Genomic DNA, 26,977 nt, shown 5'->3' on the forward strand with positions numbered 1-26,977 from the left:
AGCTTGAACTCTCAGAGGCCAGTTGAAGTAAGAGGCAGCCAGTGAAGAAGACTGAATAAATCATAGAATCATAGAAGATTAGGGTTGGGAGAGACCTCAGGAGGTCATCTAGTCCAACCCCCTGCTCAAATCAGGACCAACCCCAACTAAATCATCCCAGCCAGGGCTTTGTCAAGATGGGCCATAAAAACCTCTAAGGATGGAGATTCCACCACCTCCCTTGGAAACCCATTGCAGTGCTTCACCACCCTCCTAGTGAAATAGTTTTTTCTAATATCCATCCTAGACTTCCTGCACTGCAACTTGAGACCATTGCTCCTTGTTCTTTCATCTGCCACCCCTGAGAACAGCTGAGTTTCATCCTCTTTGGAACCCTGCTTCAGGTAGTTGAAGGCTGCTATCAAATCCCCCCTCACTCTTCTTTTCTGCAGACTAAATAAGCCCAGTTCCCTCCACCTCTCCTCATAAGTCATGTGCCCCAGCCCCCTAATCATTTCCGTTGCCCTCTGCTGGACTCTTTTCAGTTTGTCCACATCCTTTCCATAGTGGGGGCCCCCAAACTGGACACAATACTCTAGATGTGGCCTCACCAGTGCCAAATAGAGGGGAATAATCACTTCCCTTGATCTGCTGGCAGTGCTTCTACTAATGCAGCCCAATTTGCTGTTAGCCTTCTTGGCAACAAGGGCACGCTGTTGACTCATATCCAGATTCTTGTCCACTGTAATCCTATTCTGCAGAAGTGCCACTTAGCCAGTTGGTCCCCAGCCTGTAGCAGTGCATGGGATTCTTCCGTCTTAAGTGCAGGACTCTGCACTTGACCTTGTTGAACCTCATCGGATTTCTTTTGGCCCAAATTTGTCTAGGTCACGCTGGACCCTATCCCTACCCTTCAGCGTATCTACCTCTGCCCCCAGCTTAATGTCATCTGCGAACTTGCTGAGGGTTCAATCCATCCCATCATCCAGATCATTAATGAAGAAGTTGAACAAAACTGGTCCCAGGACTGGCCCCTGGGGCACTCTGCTTGATACCGGCTACCAACTAGACATCGAGCTGTTGATCACTACCTGTTGAGCCTGACGATCTAGCCAGCTTTTTATCCACCTTATAGTCCATTCATCCAATCCATACTTCTTTAACTTGCTGGCAAGAATACCGTGGGAGACCGTATCAAAAGCTTTTCTAAAGTCAAGATATATCATGTCCACCACTTTCCCCATATCCACAGAATCAGTTATTTCATCATAGAAGGCAATCAGGTTGGTCAGGCGTGACTTCCCTTGGTGAATCCATGTTGAATGTTCCTGATCACCTTCCTCTCCTCCAAGTACTTCAAAATGGTTTCCTTGAGGACCTGCTCCATGATTTTTCCAGGGACTGAGGTGAGGCTGACCTGTCTGTAATTCCCTGGATTCTCCTTCTTCTCTTTTTTAAGGGTGGACACTATGCCTTTTTCCAATCTTCCAGGACCTCCCCCAACCGCCATGAGTTTTGAAAGATAATGGCCAATGGCTCTGCAGTCACATCACCCAGCTCCCTCAGCATCCTTGGATGTATTGCATCCGGCCCCAAGAATTTGTGCATGTCCAGCTTTTCTAAAGAGTCCTTAGCCTGTTCTGTCACAACTGAGGGCTGCTCACCTCTTCCCCATACTGTGCTGCCCAGTGCAGCAGGCTGGGAGCTGACCTTGTCTGTGAAGACTGAGGCAAAAACAAAAGCATGGAGTACTTCAGCTTTTTCCACATCATCTGTCACTAGGTTGCCTCCCCCATTCAGTAAGCATCCCACGCTTTCCCTGGCCACCTTCTTGTTGCTAACATACCTGTAGAAACCCTTCTTGTTACCCTTCACATCCCTTGCTAGCTGCAACTCCAGTTGTGCTTTGGCCTTGCTGATAACACCCCTGCATGCTCAAGCAATATTTTTATACTCATCCCTAGTCATCTGTCCGAGTGTCCACTTCTTTTAGCTTCCTTTTTTGAGTTTAAGCTCACCGAAGATTTCTCTGTTAAGCCAAGCTGGTCTCCTGTCATATTTGCTATTCTTTCTGCACATCAGGATGGTTTGTTCCTGCGCCCTCAATAAGGCTTCTTTAAAATACAGCCTCCTCCTGGAGTCTCCTGGACTCCTTTCCTCCTCATATTAGCCTCCCAGGGAATCCTGTCCATCAGTTGCCTGAGGGAATCAAAGTCTACTTTTCTGAAGTCCAGGGTCAGTATTCTGCTGCTCTCCTTTCTTCCTTTTGTCAGTATACTGAACACGACCATCTCAAGGTCACTGCTGCCCAGGTTGCCACCCACTTCTACTTCCCGTACCAATTCTTCCCTGTTTGTGAGCAGCAGGTCAAGAGGAGCTCTGCCCCTAGTTGGTTCCTCCAGCACTCGCACCAGGAAATTGTCCCCAACACTCTCCAAACTCTTCCTGGATTGTCAGTGCACCGTTGTATTGCTCTCCTAGCAGATGCCAGGGTGATTGAAGTCCCCCATGAGAACTGGGGCCTGTGATCTGGAAACTTAGGTTAGTTGTCCAAAGAAAGCCTCGTCTACCTCATCATCCTGGTCTCGTGGTCTATAGCAGACGCCCACCACGACACCACCCTTATTGGTCTTGCTTCTAAACTTAACCCAAAGACTCTCAATAGGCTTGTCTACAGATTCATACCGGAGCTCTGAGCAATCATACTGCTCTCTTGCATTCAGTGCAACTCCTCCACCTTTTCTCCCCCGCCTTTCCTTCCTGAACAGTTTATACCCATCCATGACAGTGCTCCAGTCATGTGAGTTACCCCACCAAGTCTCTGTTATTCCAATCACATCTCAGTTTCTTGACTTTGTCAGGACTTCCATTTTTTCCTGGTTGTTTCCCAGGCTTCTTGTGTTCGTTTACAGGCACTTAAGATAACTAGCCAATTGCCCTACTTTCTCAGTATGAATCAGGAGGCCTCCACTGTTGCACCCTCCTCCTTGTGTTTCCTCACGGTATCCCACTTCCCCACTTACCTCAGGGCTTAGGTCTCCATCCCCTGGCAAACCTAGTTTAAAGCCCTCCTCACTAGGTTAGCAAGCCTGCCTACGAAGATGCTCTTCCCTCTCTTAGTTAGGTGGATCCCATCTCCTCCGAGCAATCCTTCTTCCTGGAACAACATCCCATGGTTGAAGAATGCAAAGCCCTCTCTCCGATACCACCTGCACAACTAGGCATTTACCTCCACAATTTGATGGTCCCTACCTGGGTCTTTTCCTTCAACAGGGAGAATGGATGAGAACATGACTTGCACCTCAAACTCCTTTATCCTTCTTCCCAGAGCCACATAGTCTGCAGTGACCTGCTCACGGTCATTCTTGACAGTATCATTGGTGCCCAATTGGAGAAGTAGGAAGGGGTAGTGGTCCAGTGGCTTGATTAGTCTCAGGAGACACTCTGTCACATCCTGAGTTCTAGCTCCAGGCAAGCAGCGCACGTCTCGAGTTTCCCGGTCTGGGTGGCAGATGGATGACTCTGTCCCCCTTAGGAGAAAATCCCCGACCACCACCACCCACCTCCTCCTGTTGGGAGTGGTCGTGGAACCCCCATCCCTAGGGCAATGCATCCCATGCCTTCCAGTCGATGGGGTCTCCTTCTGATCCCTTCCCTCAGTTGGCTCTTCCAAACCATCCTCCACCATGGTACCCGTGCAAAGAGCCTGAAAATGGTTTCTTACCTCTATCTGCATTGTGGGTACATGAGTTCTCCTCTTTCTTCTTCTGGACATCACATGCTGCCAATTTTCTTCCCCACTCTGCACTGCCCCCTCTGATTCTTCAGCATGCTGTGCCTGCACTACCAAACGCTGACTCCTAATGCTAAGAATGAAGGGAGTTTGGTCTGCAGGGGGTGGCGGGGGCTTGTGCCAAAAGGCGGTGGATCTTAGAAACAATACAAGAAGCACAAAATTAACTTCTTTGGCTTAACAAATGGAATAGTTTTTGAATTACTTATACCTGAGAATTTACAGATGTTTCTGTTGCGATAGTGGTAAGGGTGAGAACATGTTGCTTATTTGAAATATTGTCAGTTGAATGTTGTAGCTTAAATGTCTCCTAAATTCTACGGTTCTTTGCCATGTATTACAAGGATGTCAGGGCAGATTCTTTTATCTTTGGTATTTGAGATCCCTGTTTGAAAGGGCTCCTGAATTTGTCAGTGGATATTGTTGAAGTCCGGCTGCTGGTGGAAGATGCAGGACCCATGGCTGAGATAAGTATAGTGATTCTTGGCCTCATCATTTCGTAACTGATCTGAGAAAGTGTGGAAGGTGGGCTCTGGAAGCTGTATGATCCCTTTGAAATCTGGTTCATTTAATAATGGAGCAGTCTGTTAGTCTTTGTAAGCACTTTTGCTCTTGTAGAGGTAACTCCTACCCTCTCCTGGGTAGTGTGCTGGCTCTGGGGAGGGAGGTGATGCTGGGAACCTTATTCCCTAACACACAAGCAGGCGGACAAGTTCTCTGCTGACTATTCTGGTGACACTGGAGGGCTGGCTAATGAACCATCTCACACGTCCCCTAAGGGTGTGATCTGCTGTTTGAGGGGCTTGGTCTGGAGGAAAGTACAGCTAGGGAGGCGGTGTAGTCTGGAGGAATCGTAGGCTTAGAAGGGGCCACAAGGGTCATCTAGTCTAACCTCCTGCCGAGATGCAGGATTTGTTGTGTCTAAAACATCCAAGACAGATGGCTCTCCAGCCTCCTTTTGAAAGAGCTTCCAGTGAAGGAGCTTCCACAACCTCCCTTGGCATCTGTGCCATTGTCCTACTGTTCTGACAGGAAGTTTTTGCTGAGATTTTATCTAAATCTGCTGTGCTGTAGTTTGAACCCAGTGCCTCTTGTCCTGCCCTCTGTGGCAAGAGAGAATAACTTTTCTCCATCTTTTTTCTGGCAGCCTGTCAATTATTTGAAGACCACTCTCATGTCTCCCCTTAATCTCCTCTTCTCCAAACTAAACATACCCAGGTGCTTCAGCCTTTGCTCGAATGGCTTGCATTCCATCCCTCTGATGTTGCTTGCATCTGGATGCTCTCCAGTTTTCCTATATCCTTTTTGTCTATTGGTGACCAAAACTGGACACAGTCCTCCAGGTGAGGTCTAACAGGCACAGACTAGGGAAGTAGATGCTCCTGAGTTCTAATGGTGGCTTTGCTGATGGCTCCTTGAGAGGCTTTGAGCAAATGACTTTTCCACCTTCGTTTCCCCCTTTGTGAAATAATGATACTAATGATGATGGACCTGCCTCACAGAGGGGTTATGAGGATTCCTCATTTTTATTACAAAGTGTTTTGAATATGTGGAATTCTGGTTGAGCTGGGAGGTTCAGGCTGCTGTTCCTATTTCCAGCAGCAAGGTATGTCCCAACACTCATCCCAAAGGCCTGTGTGAAGGCTACCCTCAGCAGCAAATGTCCTGCAGAGAGAGAATGCTGCAGCCAGTATTCCTGCTCCCTTCCCATCGCTCCCCAAAGCAGAATTGTGAAAGTTAGGGAGACTAACCTGAATGAATGATACTGCATGCTTCTTCAGTTTACCCCCGGGATCCTTCTGAGGGGCAGTGGTGCCACTGTAACTAGATTACTCTTGCAATTGTTTCTGAAATGACTGTGCCATACAGTGATGTCATCAATTCCTGCTGTACTATGGAGCGCTTATTGGCCTCATTTGTGACAGTGAGATTTTGCAAGTATGTGACTCATAATGGTGGTTTAGGGAATTTGTGTGTGTGGCTGTGGATTAAGGGTAGGACGATATGTCTAGGAATCTGAAAGGGATGTAAACACGCCTTGCTGATGTATAATTTTCTCTTGCTCGGAGGAACAGTGGAGCAGGTCGTTGTTGACGTTAATCAGAACAGATCCATTGTAGTCTGGTTTGCTAATGGACCCATGGGAAAATACCTATTTTCTCTTCAAAAGTTTTCATTTACAGAAACTGAAATATTTGTGTAATGGCAAATGTCATCCAGGAGGTATGTTCCCATCTCCATCAGTTCACATGCCATTCTGGGGACAAGACACCCCCATTATAGCCTCCTGCTAAGTTGTTCGTTTGCAAGCCTTTGCCCTCTATGGAATAGTTAGTTTTGCAGCAAATGCATTTTTTTCTGTTGACCGAAGCTGTTTTCCATTTCACGCAGATTCAGAATGTAATATCTCTGAGGAAATTTAACTTTTCTCAAAAGCCACTGTTGTGGCTAAAAGATTAATTCTGTTACAGTTCAAAAAAACCCATTGTCCCTCCCAGATGGAAATCACTGAAACAATAATATTTATCTATTAAGTACTGACTGTGTGCAAAGTAAAGGCAGTCCCTGGTCCAAAGAGTTACTTTGTGGAAGTCGGACAGAGAGATGACAGGACAGATGCTGGAAACCCAGAGGAAGGACTGACTTTGTAGTCTTACTGTGTTATTAATTCATTGCAAAAGAACTGAGTGTTCAGGAGGGACTTTGAATGAGAATAAGGAAGGGTCTTGGCACACTGGGACAGGGAAGAGATTCAGAGCCTAATTCGGGAAAGCGCTGAAAAACATACTTCAGTGCTTTCCTGAAGCAAGGCCACATTGCATAAGGTGCCATAGAAGAAGGCACAGAGATAGGAGATGGACAAAGCATCCAGACTGGCATGCTTAGTAGGGAAGGTGTGGAGGGGGAAATGAGTTATGACAAATAGCTAAATCAGAAAAAGTCATGGATATGAGGCCACAGAAATAATCGCTTTATGACAGGATCGGTCTTCCGTGTAGTGAATAGGAGCCAGATCCAATAGCCATGCTGGTCCATGGAAAGACTCCCATTACTTCAGTGGGTTCCGGAACTGGCCCATGTGAAGGCTAGTCCTGTCAGGTTCGTTGCTGCTCTTTCCAGTTTTATTCAGATTTGTTTCCCATGTGCATGATCATTAGAGGATTATTCTCTCCCTTTTGATCAATGGTCACCCCTATCTCTTGCCAAGCAGCTCTGCTTCTCCAGCCATGAGGAGTACAGCTCCTATGATCCCCATTATCTATTTTTCCCCTCTCCAAGATCCTGCCCTCCTCCTTTCTGTGCAGACATATGCAGACATTTCAAAGAGAAGACTGCAAAACCTGCTGTAATCTCCCACCTCCTCCTCCTCCATCACTTTCCCCTCTAATAACCTCTCCTCCTTTTACCCCAGGATATAGACACTGACTTTCCTTGCCTGCTGATCTCCCCATCTCCTCTTACACCTGTCTCACTTCTGTCTCCTCCTGGATGTCTCGCCTTTACCTTAGCAACAGGGTTGAAAATAATGATGCTGTCATGAGAAAAAAAATGCTTCACCATTTGGCAGAGCCACGGAAATGCAACACGAGTTTAGCCAGTGATACTTACAATGAAGTTGGCTTCATGCAGCTATCTGTCCTAACACGTTTGCCACCTGCAAACATGATTCCTCCTCTTCTTTTTTCCCAATCACTATCTTCTTTGCATCTCTGTGTTTTTCTTTTTCCCTTTCTGACTTTGGGCCATCAGCAGATTTATTTCCTGATCTGAAGCAGGACTGTCTGTTTTGAAGACAATGTCTCACCTTTTCCTTGCTCAAAGAATCTCAAGAATGAGGCCCGATGGCCCCAGCAGCATTCCACGGGTTCAGGCTTTGTTTGCACACGTCCTGGGTGAAAAAGCAAGGTGCAGAGAATCCCTGGGAATGAATTCCAACCCTGCAAATACAGTTTAGGTGCAGCTGTGCTACTGGGCAGGGATCTTTGGTGAATGTGCAGAAGGAACATGGCGCTTTCTTAAAAAATGCATATCTGTACATTTAGCTTCTGTGGCCTTGTCTACACTGGAAAGGGTTTGCCAGTATAGCTATTCCAAGAAACCCTTATAGTGGAAGTGCAGCGTATATTGGCAAAACAATTCTTTTGCCAGTATAACTTATACCAGTTCCCTGAACAAAATAAGCTATATTGGCAAAACACTAGGGCTTTTGCTGGCTTAGCTATTTTGGCACTTTTCACACTCGTAACTGACAGAGGCATACTGGCAAAACTTTGACCAGGTCTGCAGAATATGGCCATTTGTACAGTATTTTTGTTCTTCAGTAGAACCACCATGTCTGCAGTTACGAAGAGAGGCATGTAGTGTCACCACAATATGGATCAGGTTTCAGAGTGGTAGCTGTGTTAGTCTGTATCAGCAAAAAGAACGAGGAATACTTGTGGCACCCTAGAGACTAACAAATTTATTTGGGCATAAGCTTTCGTGGGCTAAAACCCACAAAATAAATGTATATCTTCCTACTGTATTTTCCATGGCATGCATCTGATGAAGTGAGTTTTACCCCACGAAAGCTTATGCCCAAATAAATTTGTTAGTCTCTAAGGTGCCACAAGTACTCCTCGTTCTTTTCACAATAAGAATGCCATTCCACTGATGTTCTCTCTGTGGTACTAAGTATCAGAGGGGTAGCTGTGTTGGTCTGTATCCACAAAAACAATGAGGAATCCGGTGGCACCTTAAAGACTAACAGCTTTATTTAGGCATAAGCTTTCATGGGTAAAAAACCCACTTCTTCAGATGCATGGAGTGAAAATTACAGATACAGGCATAAGTATACTGGCACATGAAGAGAAGGGAGTTACCTTACAAATGGAGAACCAGTGTTGACAAGGCCAGTTCATTCAGGGTGGATGTGGTCCACGCCCAGTAATTCATGAGGAGGTATCAATACCAAGAGAGGGAAAATTGCTTTTGTAGTGAGCCAGCCATTCCCAGTCCCTAGTCAAGCCCAAATTGATGGTGTTAAGTTTGCAAATGAATTGTAGTTCTGCAGTTTCTCTTTGAAGTCTGTTTTTGAAGGCTTTTTGTTGAAGAATGGCAACTTTTAAATCTGTTATTGCATGTCCAGAGAGATTGAAGTTTTCTCCTACTGGCTTTTGTATGTTACCATTCCTAATGTCTGATTTGTGTCCATTTATCCTTTTAAATAGAGACTGTCCGGTTTGGCCAATGTACATGGCAGAGGGGCATTGCTGGCACATGATGGCATATATCACATTAGAAGATGTGCAGGTGAATGAACCCCTGATGGTGTGGCTGATGTGGCTGGGTCCTCTGATGGTGTTGCTAGAGTAGATATGGGGACAGAGTAGGCAACGGGGTTTGTTACAGGGATTGGTTCCTAGGTTAGTGTTTCCATGGCGTGGTGTGTAGTGAGTATTTGCTTCAGGTTGGGGGGCTGTCTGTAAGCGAGGACTGACCTGCCTCCCAAGGTCTGTGAGAGTGAGGGATCATTTTCCAGCATATGTTGTAGATTATAGAATCATAGAATATCAGGGTTGGAAGGGACCTCAGGAGATCATCTAGTCCAACCCCCTGCTCAAACCAGGACCAATCCCCAATTAAATCATCCCAGCCAGGGCTTTGTCAAGCCTGACCTTAAAAACTTCTAAGGAAGGAGATTCTACCACCTCCCTAGGTAACGCATTCCAGTGTTTCACCACCCTCCTAGTGAAAAAGTTTTTCCTAATATCCAACCTAAACCTCCCCCACTGCAACTTGAGACCATTACTCCTTGTCCTGTCCTCTTCTACCACTGAGAATAGTCGAGAACCATCCTCTTTGGAACCACCTCTCAGGTAGTTGAAAGCAGCTATCAAATCCCCCCTCATTCTTCTCTTCTGCAGACTAAACAATACCAGTTCCCTCAGCCTCTCCTCATAAGTCATGTGTTACAGACCCCTAATCATTTTGTTGCCCTTCGCTGGACTCTCTCCAACTTATCTACATCCTTCTTGTAGTGCGGGGCCCAAAACGGAACACAGTACCCCAGATCAGGCCTCACCAATGTCGAATAGAGGGGAACGATCACATCCCTCGATCTGCTCACTATGCCCCTACTTATACATCCCAAAATGCCATTGGCCTTCTTGGCAACAAGGGCACACTGTTGACTCATATCCAGCTTCTCGTCCACTGTCACCCCTAGGTCCTTTTCCGTAGAACTGCTGCCTAGCCATTCGGTCTCTAGTCTGTAGCGGTGCGTTGGGTTCTTCCGTCCTAAGTGCAGGACCCTGCATTTATCCTTGTTGAAGCTCATCAGATTTCTTTTGGCCCAATCCTCCAATTTGTCTAGGGCCCTCTGTATCCTATCCCTGCCCTCCAGCGTATCTACCACTCCTCCTAGTTTAGTATCATCCGCAAATTTGCTGAGAGTGCAATCCACACCATCCTCCAGATCATTTATGAAGATATTGAACAAAACCGGCCCGAGGACTGGTCCTTGGGGCACTCCACTTGATACCGGCTGCCAACTAGACATGGAGCCATTGATCACTACCCGTTGAGCCCGACAATCTAGCCAACTTTCTACCCACCTTATAGTGCATTCATCCAGCCCATACTTCTTTAACTTGCTGACAAGAATACTGTGGGAGACCGTGTCAAAAGCTTTGCTAAAGTCAAGAAACAATACATCCACTGCTTTCCCTTCATCCACAGAACCAGTAATCTCATCATAGAAGGCGATTAGATTAGTCAGGCATGACCTTCCCTTGGTGAATCCATGCTGACTGTTCCTGATCACTTTCCTCTCATGTAAGTGCTTCAGGATTGATTCCTTGAGGACCTACTCCATGATTTTTCTGGGGACTGAGGTGAGGCTGACTGGCCTGTAGTTCCCAGGATCCTCCTTCTTCCCTTTTTTAAAGATGGGCACTACATTAGTCTTTTTCCAGTCATCCGGGACTTTCCCCGTTCGCCACGAGTTTTCAAAGATAATGGCCAATGGCTCTGCAATCACAGCCGCCAATTCCTTTAGCACTCTCAGATGCAACGTGTCCAGCTTTTCTAAATAGTCCCTAACCAGCTCTTTCTCCACAGAGGGCTGGCCACCTACTCCCCATGCTGTGATGCCCAGCGCAGCAGTCTGGGAGCTGACCTTGTTCGTGAAGACAGAGACAAAAAAAGCATTGAGTACATTAGCTTTTTCCACATCTTCTGTCACTAGGTTGCCTCCCTCATTCAGTAAGGGCCCACACTTTCCTTGGCTTTCTTCTTGTTGCCAACATACCTGAAAAAACCCTTCTTGTTACTCTTAACATCTCTTGCTAGCTGCAGCTCCAGATGTGATTTGGCCCTCCTGATTTCATTCCTACATGCTCGAGCAATATTTTTATACTCTCATTGATGATGTGCTGGAGAGGTTTTGGCTGGGGGCTGTACGTGATGGCCAGTGGTGTTCCGTTACTTTCCTTGTTGGGTCTGTCCTGTAGTAGGTGACTTCTGGGTACCCGTCTCGCTCTGTCAGTCTGTGTCCTCACTATCCCAGGTGGGTATTGTAGTTTTAAGAATGCCTGATAAAGATCTTGTAGGTGTTTGTCTCTGTCTGAGGGATTGGAACAAATGCAGTTGTATCTTACGGCTTGGCTGTAGACAATGGATCGTGTGATGTGTCCTGGATGGAAGCTGAAGGCATGTAGGTAAGTATAGCGGTCAGTAGGTTTCCGGTATAGGGTGGTGTTTATGTGACCATCATTTATTTGCACTGTAGTGTCCAGGAAGTGGATCTCTTGGGGGGGACTGGTCCAGGCTGAGGTTGATGGTGGGGTGGAAATTGTTGAAATCCAGGTGGAATTCTTCAAGGGCCTCCTTCCCGTGGGTCCATATAATGAGGATGTCATAAATGCAGCGCAAGTAGAGGAGAAGAGCTAGGGGACGAGAGCTGAGAAAGCGTTGTTCAAAGTCTTCCATAAAAATGTTGGCATACTGTGGGGCCATGCGGGTACCCATAGCAGTGCCGCTGACTTGAAGGTATAAGTTGTCCCCAAATCTGAAATGGTTGTGGGTGAGGACAAAGTCACAAAGCTCAGCCACCAGGTGTGCCGTGGCCTCATCAGGGATACTGTTTCTGACCGCTTGTAGTCCATCCTCATGTGGCATATTGGTGTAAAGAGCTTCTACATCCATGGATGGTGTTGAAAGGAAGATCACCAATGCATTGTAGTTTCCTCAGGAAGTTGGTGGTGTCTCAAAGATAGCTAGGAGCACTGGTAGCGTAGGGTCTGAGGAGAGAGTCCAAATAGCCAGATAATCCTGAGAGTGGCTGGCTCACTACAAAAGCAGTTTTCCCTCTCTTATTTTTGACACCTCCTCATCAATTATTGGGGGTGGACCACATCCACCCTGACTGAATTGGCCTTGTCAATACTGGTTCTCCACTTGTAAGGTTTCAGAGTAACAGCCGTGTTAGTCTGTATTCGCAAAAAGAAAAGGAGTACTTGTGGCACCTTAGAGACTAACCATTTTATTTGAGCATGAGCTTTCGTGAGCTACAGCTCACTTCATCGGATGCATACCGTGGAAACTGCAGAAGACATTATATACACAGAGACCATGAAACAATACCTCCTCCCACCCCACCCTCCTGCTGGTAATAGCTTATCTAAAGTGATCATCAAGTTGGGCCATTTCCAGCACAAATCCAGGTTTTCTCACCCTCCGCCCCCCCCCACCCCCATACACACACAAACTCACTCTGCTGTTGGTAATAGCTCATCCAAAGTGACCACTCTCCCTACAATGTGCATGGTAATCAAGGTGGGCCATGTCCAGCACAAATCCAGGCTTTCTCACCCCCCCCCCCCCCTTTTCCCGGACACACACAAACTCACTCTCCTACTGGCAATAGCTCATCCAAACTGACCACTCTCCAAGTTTAAATCCAAATTTAACCAGAACGTCTGGGGGGGTGGGGTAGGAAAAAACAAGGGGAAATAGGCTACCTTGCATAATGACTTAGCCACTCCCAGTCTCTATTTAAGCCTAAATTAATAGTATCCAATTTGCAAATGAATTCCAATTCAGCAGTTTCTCGCTGGAGTCTGGATTTGAAGTTTTTTTGTTTTAAGATAGCAACCTTCATGTCTGTGATTGCGTGACCAGAGAGATTGAAGTGTTCTCCAAAAAAACTTCAAATCCAGACTCCAGCGAGAAACTGCTGAATTGGAATTCATTTGCAAATTGGATACTATTAATTTAGGCTTAAATAGAGACTGGGAGTGGCTAAGTCATTATGCAAGGTAGCCTATTTCCCCTTGTTTTTTTCTACCCCCCTTCCCCCCCCCCCCCGACGTTCTGGTTAAACTTGGATTTATGCTGGAAATGGCCCACCTTGATTATCATGCACATTGTAGGGAGAGTGGTCAGTTTGGATGAGCTATTGCCAGCAGGAGAGTGAGTTTGTGGGGGGGGGGGGTGAGAAAACCTGGAATTGTGCTGGAAATGGCCCACCTTGATTATCATACACATTTTAAAGAGAGTGGTCACTTTGGATGGGCTATTACCAGCAGGAGAATGAGTTTGTGTGTGTGTGGGGGGAGGGCAGAGGGTGAGAAAACCTGGATTTGTGCTGGAAATGGCCCAACTTGATGATCACTTTAGATAAGCTATTACCAGCAGGAGAGTGGGGTGGGAGGAGGTATTGTTCCATGGTCTCTGTGTATATAATGTCTTCTGCAGTTTCCACAGTATGCATCCAATGAAGTGAGCTGTAGCTCACGAAAGCTCATGCTCCAATAAATTGGTTAGTCTCTAAGGTGCCACAAGTACTCCTTTTCCACTTGTAAGGTAACTCCCTTCTCTTCATGTGCCAGTGTATTTATGCCTGTATCTGTAATTTTCACTCCATGCATCTGAAGAAGTGGGTTTTTTACCCACAAAAGCTTATGCCTAAATAAATCTGTTTGGCTTTAAGGTGCCATCGGACTCCTTTTTGTCTCTGTGGTACTGATGCTGGAAGCCAAATGCCACATCCCGAGGAAGGCTATGGCTCCTGCAGAGCAAGTGCAAGGTGACACAGTGGTCCTAACTTGAACTGTTCCCTTTTTGTTGCATATGCCCAGTCTTGTTCTGAAGCATCAAGAGGTGCTGCCAGTCTGCAGCAGGATTCCCTTGGCAATGCATTGCTCACATATGCCTTAGTACGTAGTTGATCCTTTTAACCATCTGGCATATGGAGGCTATTGCTTAGATAGCAACTCTGTGGGAGCCCAGATACAGCTGGCACACTGGGGATTTTGCACCTAGTTGTGTTAGGAAACAATAGAAAAGTTTGAAATAATGGCAAAATTGAGCACACTTCCTAATATACAACAAAGTAATCACTTTGGCTGTGGTTAGTGGAGAGCAGAAAGGGGCCCATAAACTTTTCAGTGTTTATGAAGATAGGCAGTTCCTTGCCAATGCTCGTTTAATTCAGTAATTAATTTACTACATGCAAAACTGAAATTCATTATGTAACAGACAAGCGGTTTGTATTCCACCTTTTGCTGTGAATCACTGTAATGAAATGTTACAGGGATTTTTAAAATACAGCTAGCATGTTGAGAGCATCTTTAGCTTAGCAATTATCACAAGCAGATAATGGATGTTTATGAGCAGGATTGGATAAGGCATTGGCTCTATAAGGGCCTCAGCTCCTGAAGTCATGTGATTACAACAGAGTTGCCATTTTCATTTGTTAAGTGGGTTTCTAGACCTGGTGGTTGTGAAGAAAAGCTTGAAGACTTGGAGCTGATGCAGTGACATTTGCCGGAGTTTTCAGACAGCCTGAAACAATAGCCCTGAGAGGGGTGAATTGTCCCATTCATCTCGGTTTAACCCCAAGGCCCTTTGCTCTGGGAGAGGCTTTGCTGACGCCTCCCAGCAGGACCCTCTGTGTATTGTAGGGGAAGAGTGCAGGCCCAATCACCTACACAGGTGCTTCAAGGTGGGGGGAAGAGCTCCATCCTGCTATTCCTCTCTGGGAGGGGAGGAGAGCCTCCCCCAATGCTTTTGCCAGTGGGGAAGTGTCATGGTAAGGCCACTGTGGGCCCTGTGTCATGGTATGCCTCAGCCCAGATTGCCTTAATCCAATCCTCTTTCAAACAGCTAACAGACTCTGGAGACCTTTGCTCTCTGTCTGGCCAACTGTTAAGCTGACTCTGTTTTATTTTGTCAGTATGTGAGATGAACTGGACATGCTGATCATCACACAGTCTGAGTTGCATTGTCCTTTCGGTACACTGCTGGCACGTGTCCTCTCTTTGCTCTGCCCATGGTCTTCAGATGATCTGGAGTGCCCTAGTCACATGGTCCCCAGGAGCAATCCATCTGCATGGGAGAAGAGTAGGCCTGTAGAGTAAGCCAAAGCAGTCTGGGCCCAAACAATGTTACTTCTAAAGTGGGAAGGACATGCACATGCTCAGTTCTTGCTCCCTCCTCTGTCAATTCAGGCTGCCAGTTCCTGAAGAGTTCCTCACTTCGGGCACCCTGTCCTTGGAAATTTATAGTCCTGCGCTGAAGATGGAACTTGCACCAACAGATTTTGTTACTCTTGCTTCCTTGCAGAACACAGTTGGGGAGAATCGATGGCTACAAGAGCAGCTGATCCAACTGCTAGTCAGCTACTGTGATCTGAACACAGCAGCCAGGTGGGCTCTCCGCTATAGCTTACCTGAGGAGACCCTGCCTTACGGAGTGGCCGATGAACTTCAGAAACTCAAGGTCCAGGAGAGGTAAATATCATGGATTATACCGACTTCAGAAATATATGAATTATGCCAGTGGCCTCTCTGGCCCCCAGAGCAGCTTGGATTTGGGAGAGACAAAAGTGGCTTAAAGTGCCCTCAGGAGGAGAGTTCTGTACTTTACTTCTTAGAGACACAACACAGAATCTTACCCCCCGCCCACCTTTGAGTAAACTGGACTGCTGAGTTCATAGAGGGAAATCCCAGCCTGCAGAGAGAGAGGCTGCATTTGGATAAAAACAAAAGGAGGACTTGTGGCACCTTAGAGACTAACAAATTTATTTGAGCATAAGCTTTCGTGGCTACAGCTCACACTGCAAACCATAGAATATCAGGGTTGGAAGGGACCCCAGAAGGTCATCTAGTCCAACCCCCTGCTTGAAGCAGGACCAATTCCCAATTAAATCATCCCAGCCAGGGCTTTGTCAAGCCTGACCTTAAAAACCTCTAAGGAAGGAGATTCTACCACCTCCCTAGGTAACGCATTCCAGTGTTTCACCACCCTCTTAGTGAAAAAGTTTTTCCTAATATCCAACCTAAACCTCCCCCACTGCAACTTGAGACCATTACTCCTCGTTCTGTCATCTGCTACCATTGAGAACAGTCTAGAGCCATCCTCTTTGGAACCCCCTTTCAGGTAGTTGAAAGCAGCTATCAAATCCCCCCTCATTCTTCTCTTCTGCAGGCTAAACAATCCCAGCTCCCTCAGCCTCTCCTCATAAGTCATGTGTTCCAGACCCCTAATCATTTTTGTTGCCCTTCGCTGGACTCTCTCCAATTTATCCACATCCTTCTTGTAGTGTGGGGCCCAAAACTGGACACAGTACTCCAGATGAGACCTCACCAATGTCGAATAGAGGGGAACGATCACGTCCCTCGATCTGCTCGCTATGCCCCTACTTATACATCCCAAAATGCCATTGGCCTTCTTGGCAACAAGGGCACACTGCTGACTCATATCCAGCTTCTCATCCACTGTCACCCCTAGGTCCTTTTCCGCAGAACTGCTGCCTAGCCATTCTGTCCAAATGATTGTCTGAGCTCCAGTAGCTGTTCAGTTAAATCCATAGTTTAAAGTTAAATCCACCACACTTTCTGAAGAATCCATGTGCAAATATCTGAGAGCGAACTGCTGAGGAGCTGCTTAGTCTGGTGTTCCTCCTCTTTTTGCTTCTTTCTTGAATCTTGCTTTTCCTTCCTGACTCATGTCTCAGGGTATATTCCCCCACCCCCTTATTTCAGGCAGTGTACATGAGGTATTTCAGACAGAGGCAGTTAACAGCAAAACATCTAGTAGCCAGGTCTTAGGGTGGGAGCACTAAGTTTAAAGAATCCAGAAGTTGCATGATACTGGTGATGTCGCCACCTGAGGGGCACAACCTGCCCATTCCCTCTAGCACGTAGGATATAAAAGATAGCAGAATTGGTGTGGTTATGCTGTGCAGGGAGGCAGTATGCAGAGAGTCCATGCAGTGGTGTCCACGACTCCCATCTGCGGTGAAAATGTGTTCCATGGGGCTTAAACCATGAGAGCATGGGGAGGTGTTTTGGATACGAGCCAAGCTAGAGGAGGCACATGGATCCATACGCTCCTATGCTTGCCCACCAGCCAGATTATCGGAGCAGCCAGATTCCTGCAGGTGTGCAGAGCCTCAGTCAAGGCTATTGCAGTCCTCTGGTCTCTCAAGAAGCTGCTGCTGGCTCTACCAGCCCACTGGGCCAAGGACAGAGGTATTCTTTCCCCCAAGCAGCCTGTGCATTTACTTGGACTTTGCACAAGGAAGAGGATCTGGCCCTGAATGTTTAGTACAAAGCAGGAGAGCTCTGGGCTGTCTTGCTGAGTAGCCTGGGTGCAATGGCAGCCTTGCACTTGGGGACTCATGGACTGCATAGCGTTATCAGTCCTGCAGCCGCTAGCCTCTGCCACGGGAGACACATGATAGCCTGCCCCCACCTCACCACCAGCCAGCAAAGGGCACAGAGCCCAGTGGAAAGGGAAGCACAGCAGCTATGCTCAGGAGACACTGAAATCTGGGCCTGCAGGAGACTGCCCCTGGCAGGGGGCAGTACCTTACTGGCAGCGCATGACCTTTCTTTGCATGCAAGGTAAGCCCCCAAACAGCGGGCAGGCGGGGCCCATGCCTACGAGAGAGCCACAAACTCCGGGCATGCACCGTGGCAGGAAACCAACATCAGAACTCAACATGTCAGTAACCTCAATGGCATATGCCAGCTCCGCCATTCGCAGTCTATTTGGATGGGTAAGTGAAGCCCTCTGTACCGCAATCTTCCTAGGATAAGAATCCTAACCCATCATGGTGAAGTACTTTGCAGTCCATGGAGCCCTGGATCCAAATGTAGCCACTTCTCTTTTCTTAGCACTTGAAACAGTCTAGCAGCAGGTTCCCACAGAGGGCGTTCACGCTGCAAGAGAAAGAGATGGTATCAGAGTATGAATGATGACATCACCTCTGCTGCTGGTCCCACCATATGCTCCTCTTGAGCTGTGCAGATCAGAATATTCCGGGAGAGATGAGATTTCACACCTTCATTAAATATTTTACACAAATATTGACTTCAGCGTGCACACATACCATCTCTGCGAGGGAATGTTTGCACAGCACCAAGCTGCTATGTTACAAAATTAGTCACACAGTCCCTGAAACACAAGGTTAGTAAATATTTTCTCAAATAATAAACCATTTAAAGTCTCTGTGGGAAAGAGACTAGCCAGAAATTCATGATATGTACAAAATAGTTGTTTTTCTCTTACTCTTTCTTTCCTTCGATTGCATCATCTGGAAGGTTCACAAGAACAAAGCTATTACAGCATTTACAAAGCTATTGCAAGAGCCTCTGCTGTATGGGGAACCAACTCGTGCTGTGTAAGATTCTGTTCTAGGAAATCCATGATAACTCACAAACCCCATTTCTGCAGACATCTCCCTAACAGTGCCAGGGTGTTAATGCACTCGCATTGCACCTCTCTCTGGGGCACTGCCTGAAGTCTTAGTGTAGGAGAGTGAAACAGGTGGGGAATCTCAGTCTGGGTGTGAGTTCAGCTTACCACTGTTCTTAGCACCTAGACCCCAAAGTGCAGGGAGGTGGTGGAGTAGTGTGAAAACCTTCTAGGGGTTTTTGTCTGTCCAGCTCCATAGAACAGAGGGAATAACAGGTGTAGATGCTGTACAGGGAAAGGGCTGGGGGAAACTGGCATAGGAAGGAGAGGTCAGTGAACCCTTTATGAGCCATCCCACTCTAAGCTCAATGGAAGAGGAGGCCTCTTGAGCCAGAGGCAATGGCCCCTAGGTGGTGGAAATCCTGCTGTAGGTGGGGCAGCCTGTGATTCTCTGCCTGTTCCTGTCTAATGAGAAAACCGAAGTTCTGGTTTGGGCCCTAAGCAGGTCAGAGCCAGCCTGTGCATGGGGCCATGCCAGCTAGTGGGTTCCTGGGTTCATGGTGAGGGGCTGGAAGTCGAGTCCTTACAATGTGCTAATTTCAAAGTCAGAGCTCACTTGCTGGCTTCACATCAGTTCTGGGAAAGAGAATGGAGTGTGAGTAATGCATGATGAGAAGTCTGGGTTTGAGAGGCTTTTCTAGTCCGGAGGCTACTTCCAATGTGTATGTGTTATTGATGGAATGGACTTGTGCTCCAAGCTTCCATCTCTGTCTCACATACACTGATGTTTTTTGGTGATTTTAGGGGCAGGGGATGAGGGAGAGAAGGTGAGTCAAGGCTGAAAGGAACAGAAAGAAAGAGTAGAATAAGGAAAGGGTCAGAGAAAGTGGAGAGAGAAGAGAGATCGAGTGAGAGGAGGTGACTGGGATGTGAGGAGAGGGGTTCTAGGACTTTCTGATGTCTCTTGGGCCCTGAAATCTTAGGATGGCCCTGTTAAAAGTTGCTGGCTCTTGTTTTGTGCAGGGTAGAAGATGCTGAGAGCACAGTGGATGACTATGAAGAGGATAGGAAGGAGGGTTATTACCAGATCCCCATTCCCAGGGAGAACATTCACTTTCTGCAGACATGGGAAGGGATACTGAGGTGGAGGGAGAAGGTGCTGCAGGTAAGCATCTCCCTGTTTTGGTTTTTTAGTGTCAATTATGTAACATGGGGTGGAATATTTGTGACCTTCATCATCAAATACATGTCAGCCTATGCCAGGAGCAGCAGGAGCATGCCTGGCACTTTCTGTAGGAAATCTCTGAGGCCTGTGGGCTTGGAGATTGACTGGAATAGCTATTGTGGAATAAGCTATCGCAGGGGCGGGCAAACTACAGCCCATGGGCCACATCCGCCCTCCAGCCAGTTTAATCCGGCCCTCAAGCTCCCAGTGGGGAGCGGGGTCTGGGGCTTGCCCTGCTCCCATGCTCCAGCTGGGGAGCAGGGTTGGAGGCCACTCCATGCGTGCCACCCAGAACCTGCACCCCTGAACCCCTCCCATGCCCCAACCCTCTGCCCCAGCCCTGATCCCTCTCCTGCACCCCAACCCTTTGCCCCAGCCAGGACCCCGCTCCTGCACACTGATCTCCTCATTTCTGGCCCCACCCCAGAGCTCGCACCCCCGCCAGAGCCTTCATCCCCCCCATCACCCACACCCCAACCCCCTCCCCTAGCACAGAGCCTCCTCCTGCACACTGAACTCCTCATTTCTGGTCCCACCCCACAGCCCACACCCCCAGCCAGAGTGCTCACCCCCTCCTGCACCCCAACCCCCAATTTCATGAGTATTCATGGCCCACCATACAATTTCCATATCCAGATGTGGCCCTTGGGCCAAAAAGCTTGCTCACCCCAAGCTACCAGGAAAAACTTCTCATGGGACACTGTAATCTGGATAAAATCCACTTTATTCACAATAATTAGTGCACTTCCAAAACAGTAATTATTCTGCAGTAAAGTCACTCTTAGTCCAGAGTAGAGTGTCCAGCCAGGGAGCTATTCCACAATTGCTGTTTCAGTCTATGTCCCATGTAGAGAAGCCCTGAGTAAAGAAAGCCTTTTGTATGTGCTGCAGCCTGGCCAGGTTGTTGGCATCGACATGGAGTGGAGGCCGTCATTTGGAGTGGTGGGAAAGCCACGCGTCTCGGTGATGCAGATTGCTATCGAGGAGCAGGTGTTCCTCCTGGATTTGTTGCAGCTCCTCAAGCCAGATGAGATGGAGGAGCTTTCTCACTTTGTCCAGACCCTCTTCTCAGATCCAACCATCATTAAACTAGGTAACTTAAGCTTTCCCCTATGCTCTGCTTTCCACTGCAGGAACTGTCAGCCTTTCTCACTACTTCACATACATAGGAACAACAGGAACTTCATCTTCCCTGCCCTCCATACATGGGGCCTTCCCCAGGAGGGTGTAATGTAGTCCAGTTAGAACAGGCTCTTAGAACATTCTTCTCTTATTGCTTTGGGAGCCTTCTATATTAGACGGCCGCCATGGCAGGCAGCAGGGTGAACAGCTTCCACCACTGCCTGCCCCACACCAGAAACTACAAGTCTGTGGGTTAACCCATCTGGTATCAGAACAAATATCTGTCTGGGTCAGCCTGCTCCATACCAGAACCCGCAACTCCCTGGGTTAGTCCACCCAGTACCAGAACCCAGAGCTTTCCAAGTGAGCCCTCATGGAACCAGAACCCCATAGCTCTCTGGGTTAGCTCATCTGCTACTAGAACCCATAGCTCTCTGGGTTAACCCACCCCATACCAGAACTGATATCTTTCTGGGTTAGCACACCTGGAACCAGAACCCAGAGCTTTCAGGTTAGCCTGCCATGCACCAGTTCCCAGAACTCATTTTTCTATCTGTGTGATTTGAGGCTTTGTCTCTGCAGGTTATGGGATGTCCGGAGACCTGCACAGCCTAGCTGCTACGTGCTCTGCTTTTAAAGAAATGAATAAGCAGGTGCAAGGCATAGTGGACCTGCTTGCAGTAGATAAACAAGTAAGAATGGGAATCTGAAGATTTGGAAAATGCCTTCTCTTGACTGTACCGGAAGATAACTGTCATTATTTCACAGCATTGTCTTTCTGCATCCTATATTCGCAGGGAGATGACTAGATGACCTAATAGGTCTTTTCCATCTCTAGTTCCTGGGGTGATGTAATTCTTTAGAGAGAGACACAAGCATTCAGTTTTGATTAGCTAAAAAGACATGGCTGGGTATTTTAATAGCTTTCCACTTTGCCTTTATGAAAGGAACTAAAATGGAGCCAGAGGTCCATTCACTAAGGGGGGCTTTTTGAACACAACCATCACACTCATACTTGCTATGAGCAAATTCTTGCAGAATTTATAAAACTTATAAAAGTTTATTATAAAAGTTTCATTATTCTAACATTTGGTAGTGTCCATAGAGTAGTTATGGATTTAATAGACAGCTCCTTATTAAGAGCATGGAGCTGTAGAGTCAGTGCAGTACAGGATTTGCACTCATCTGCTACTGAAATGCAGCTGGCTTTAGGTTAGAACTCAGTAGCTGTGCAGCAGCATGCAGTAATTTTAGTAAGAAAATGAAAAATTGCATCTGTTTGAAACTGCAGGGGGAATTTAAGGAGGTAGGTTGGGATTTAGCCAAACTCCTGGGGTTGTCGTCATAACTCAGGAAGTGCTGGGGAAACTCTAGTGTCCACAGGTAGTCACAGCCTTAGTTCTATCCAGATTGAGTGAGGGACATTTCAGAATTGTCATTGTTTGCTCTAGTCCTGGGGCACCTTTTCTGTTTAACACATTAGCTCAGAAAAAACAAAATGGGGAGGAAGATGCTGGGGTTCTGTGGTTATTATTTCTTTATTATTTGTATTGTGTTAGTGCCCAGTGGTCTCAGTTGGCTCAGGGACTCTCTCCTCTGGATGCTCTGTAAATGTGTGAGAAGAGACACTCCCTGACCCAACTTCTTAACATCTTAGGAAAATGCTCCAGGAGAAATTTGGTCACCCTTTTTAGCATACTCAGAGGAAGAGGGCTCCACAGTCAGCAAGCCAGAATCTTTAGCCAGGTTCTTTGAATATGAACTTGGTCCTGACTAAGTAATAGGTAATGTACAATCGTAACTTTGCTTTAATAAAAAGTATGAAATAAAAAAATTCAAAAAAGCGCTCCCGGTATGATGCAGTCAAACTAGGCTGTTGTTTCCCTTCCAGGCTTTGAAACCAAGTTCACTTCCAACGAGTGTGTTTGTCAAGCAAATATCCAATATCTGTTCGGGTATCCAGTTTGCCATGCCAGCCCTTGTCTGAGATAGCAGGGCTGTGTGTACCTTTACTGAAGTGAAAGGTGATTACATTAGGATTGCTTCCTGACCACATGCCTTGATTGTTCTTTCCACCCCACTGCAACATGTGATATTTTCAGGATCTGTTTTGAAATCTGTTTATTTTGCATCTTTCTCTCCCCCTTCAGTTACAGAAATGCTGGAGGAAGAGCAGCCTTCAAGTTGATGTACTGTCACAGGAGAAGAGCTGTGGAGACAGAAGGTTCAGGCAGCCAGAAAGAGGGCTCAGTCTGCTGGTGCAGCATGTCCTGGGGAAACCTCTTAATAAAACTGAGCAGCTCTCCAACTGGGAGAAACGGCCACTGCGGGAGGAACAAATCCTCTATGCAGGTCTGGTTAGCATGTAACTGTAGAGCAAGGTGCTATGGACAGCTCTGTCATGGGCCCGCATTTCATTAGATGTGTAGATGTGGAAAAAATGTTAACTAGCAGAGGGGAAAATGGCTTTGCAGATTAGTTCCTGTTCAAAGAAGCCAGCACATGTTTTGTTTGTCCTTGTATGGACCTAGTTTTAATGGCTGGAGCGTAAGCTGTCCAATGAATCATTGTTTCTCTGATAAAAGAATTTCTTTACCAGTCAAATTACTCTGATGAAATATAATCTCAATGGAAACTCCTCTGAATAGTTGAAAAGGAAAAAAAGTCCACTTCCTTCTGCTTCATTTCACTGCACACAGCTTTTCTGGGAAACCACTATTATGTCCTGTATATCACAAGGATGCACTGAATTCAAAATGGGCATGGATGGCGTTTGGAGCTATACTATAGGGGCCTTGGTCCAGGCAGGTCAATGTGAACTGTAGGTATAAATCCAGAGATGAGTCACAGTGAGATAGCGGAAATCCACGGAGTGGTAAAACAGTACCAGCCCAGTGTTAAATTCAGTCCTTCTGTAAGCAGGGGCAACTCCCACTCAGGTCAGTGTTTGAGATTTGCATAGCTGACTAGGAGATTTTGTCACACAATTTCCATTGAAATGAATGGGGGCTGCGTGGCTAAATCCTCAAGTTAGAATTGAACGTCTCAAGCAGTGAGGGTTGCAGCTTCTTTGTGTCAAGGCTGAGTGTGCCTCCGTCTCTTTGAATTCTGTGAGGGGAAAGATATCACATTTGTGCTAGTTCTGGACTGATGAAATGGGATTATGGGTCAAAGCCTGTTTGATTATTATATTTACTGAATCTATACAAGACTGTAAGATACAGTGCTAGATACCTGCAGCTACCAAGGGCGATTGGATGTAGTTGCATTTGTATAGGTGACGTCCCTCTTGTTTTCATCACAAAAGCCTCTCTTTCTATTTTGGTCAAAGCCAAACTGATGGGCATATTCTGTTTTGTAGCTTCTGATGCGTACTGCTTGCTGGAGGTGTATAAGAAACTGTGTGAAGATCCGTTAGGCTTTGGCCTGTGTTCAGATCTCACTGAGAGCCTGGTGGCTAAACCTACCACAAAACACAGGGCAAAGAAGCAGCTGAATCAACAAGAAATGCCATCACCTTCCAAGCAGGTTTGTAAACATCTTCAAAGAACTATACACTGCTCCCAATCTCTTCAAAGTATACAGTGGCTTCACCTCTCAAGCAGGCTATTAGCCATGCCTGTCAAGCCTGTCTGCAGGCCTTTCTCTAGTCTGGGGGTAGCAAAAATCCTTCTCACTTTCCTATTTCACTGGAGAAATGATCACTGGCGCTAGTGGGTTAAACACAAGGTTCCCTACATAGGGGTCAGTGCATTTATTTCCTCTGCTGGAAAACGTTATTTAGAAATACAAACAATATAGCAGGTTTCAGAATAACAGCCGTGTTAGTCTGTATCCGCAAAAAGAAAAGGAGGACTTGTGGCACCTTAGAGACTAACCAATTTATTTGAACATAAACTTTCGTGAGCCACAGCTCACTTCATCGGATGCATACTGTGGAAAGTGTAGAAGATCTTTTATACACACAAAGCTTGAAAAAATACCTCCCCCCACCCCACTCTCCTGCTGGCAATAGCTTATCTAAAGTGATCACTCTCCTTACAATAAGAAAAGGAGTACTTGTGGCACCTTAGAGACTAACCAATTTATTAGAGCATAAGCTTTCGTGAGCTACAGCTCACTTCATCGGATGCATATCGTGGAAACTGCAGCAGACTTTATATATACACAGAGAATATGAACCAATACCTCCTCCCACCCCACTGTCCTGCTGGTAATAGCTTATCTAAAGTGATCATCAGGTGGGCCATTTCCAGCACAAATCCAGGTTTTCTCACCCTCCACCCCCCCACACAAATTCACTCTCCTGCTGGTGATAGCCCATCCAAAGTGACAACTCTTTACACAATGTGCATGACAATCAAGTTGGGCTATTTCCTGCACAAATCCAGGTTTTCTCACATCCCCCCCACCCCCACACACAAACTCACTGTCCTGCTGGTAATAGCTCATCCAAACTGACCACTCTTCAAGTTTAAATCCAAGTTAAACCAGAACATCTAGGGGGGGGGGGTAGGAAAAAACAAGAGGAAACAGGCTACCTTGCATAATGACTTAGCCACTCCAAGTCTCTATTTAAGCCTAAATTAATAGTATCCAATTTGCAAATGAATTCCAATTCAGCAGTTTCTCGCTGGAGTCTGGATTTGAAGTTTTTTTGTTTTAAGATAGCGACCTTTATGTCTGTGACTGCGTGACCAGAGAGATTGAAGTGTTCTCCGACTGGTTTATGAATGTTATAATTCTTGACATCTGATTTGTGTCCATTTATTCTTTTACGTAGAGACTGTCCAGTTTGACCAATGTACATGGCAGAGGGGCATTGCTGGCACATGATGGCATATATCACATTGGTGGATGTGCAGGTGAACGAGCCTCTGATAGTGTGGCTGATGTTATTAGGCCCTGTGATGGTGTCCCCTGAATAGATATGTGGGCACAATTGGCAACGGGCTTTGTTGCAAGGATAAGTTCCTGGGTTAGTGGTTCTGTTGTGTGGTATGTGGTTGTTGGTGAGTATTTGCTTCAGGTTGCGGGGCTGTCTGTAGGCAAGGACTGGCCTGTCTCCCAAGATTTGTGAGAGTGTTGGGTCATCCTTTAGGATAGGTTGTAGATCCTTAATAATGCGTTGGAGGGGTTTTAGTTGGGGGCTGAATGTGACGGCTAGTGGCGTTCTGTTATTTTCTTTGTTAGGCCTGTCCTGTAGTAGGTAACTTCTGGGAACTCTTCTGGCTCTATCAATCTGTTTGTTTACTTCTGTTTCTTTACTTCTGCATAATGGGACTTAGCCACTCCCAGTCTCTATTCAAGCCTAAGTTAATTGTATCCAATTTGCAAATGAATTCCAATTCAACAGTTTCTCGCTGGAGTCTGGATTTGAAGTTTTTTTGTTGAAGAATTGCAACTTTCATGTCTGTAATCGCGTGACCAGAGAGATTGAAGTGTTCTCCGACTGGTTTATGAATGTTATAATTCTTGACAACTGATTTGTATCCATTTATTCTTGTACGTAGAGACTGTCCAGTTTGACCAATGTACATGGCAGATGGGCCTAATAACATCAGCCACACTATCAGAGGCTCGTTCACCTGCACATCCACCAATGTGACATATGACATCATGTGCCAGCAATGCCCCTCTACCATGTACATTGGTCAAACTGGACAGTCTCTCCGTAAAAGAATAAATGGACACAAATCAGTTGTCAAGAATTATAACAGTCATAAACCAGTCAGAGAACACTTCAATCTCTCTGGTCACGCGATTACAGACATGAAAGTTGCAATTCTTCAACAAAAAAACTTCAAATCCAGACTCCAGCGAGAAACTGTTGAATTGGAATTCATTTGCAAATTGGATACAATTAACTTAGGCTTGAATAGAGACTGGGAGTGGCTAAGTCATTATGCAAGGTAACCTATTTCCCCTTGTTTTCTCCTAACCCCCCCCCCCCCAGATGTTCTTGTTAAACCTTGGATTTGTGCTGGAAATGGCCCACCTTGATTATCATACACATTGTAAGGAGAGTGGTCACTTTAGATAAGCTATTACCAGCAGGAGAGTGGGTTTGTGGGGGGGCGGGGGGTGAGAAAATCTGGATTTGTGCTGGAAATGGCCCACCTTGATTATCATACACATTGTAAGGAAAGTGATCATTTTAGATAAGCTATTGC

General features: G+C 46.5%; 1 protein-coding gene across 12 annotated transcripts in view; it reads left to right on the forward strand.

Moving 5' to 3' along the window:
• Positions 1-26,977, forward strand: part of EXD3 (exonuclease 3'-5' domain containing 3) — a 573,796-nt gene that overhangs the window by 221,076 nt on the left and 325,743 nt on the right. For all 12 annotated transcript variants that reach the window (XM_084650100.1, XM_084650101.1, XM_084650103.1 and 9 more), the window contains 6 exons: positions 15,380-15,546; positions 19,481-19,622; positions 20,574-20,775; positions 21,387-21,496; positions 22,955-23,156; positions 24,166-24,332. In XM_084650100.1, coding sequence (XP_084506226.1) covers positions 15,380-15,546; positions 19,481-19,622; positions 20,574-20,775; positions 21,387-21,496; positions 22,955-23,156; positions 24,166-24,332 — 990 coding nt within the window. The remainder of the gene's footprint in view (positions 1-15,379; positions 15,547-19,480; positions 19,623-20,573; positions 20,776-21,386; positions 21,497-22,954; positions 23,157-24,165; positions 24,333-26,977) is intronic.

Source organism: Lepidochelys olivacea (genome assembly GCF_965140295.1).
Source record: "Lepidochelys olivacea isolate rLepOli2 genome assembly, chromosome: 16".
NCBI lineage: Eukaryota > Metazoa > Chordata > Testudines > Cheloniidae > Lepidochelys > Lepidochelys olivacea.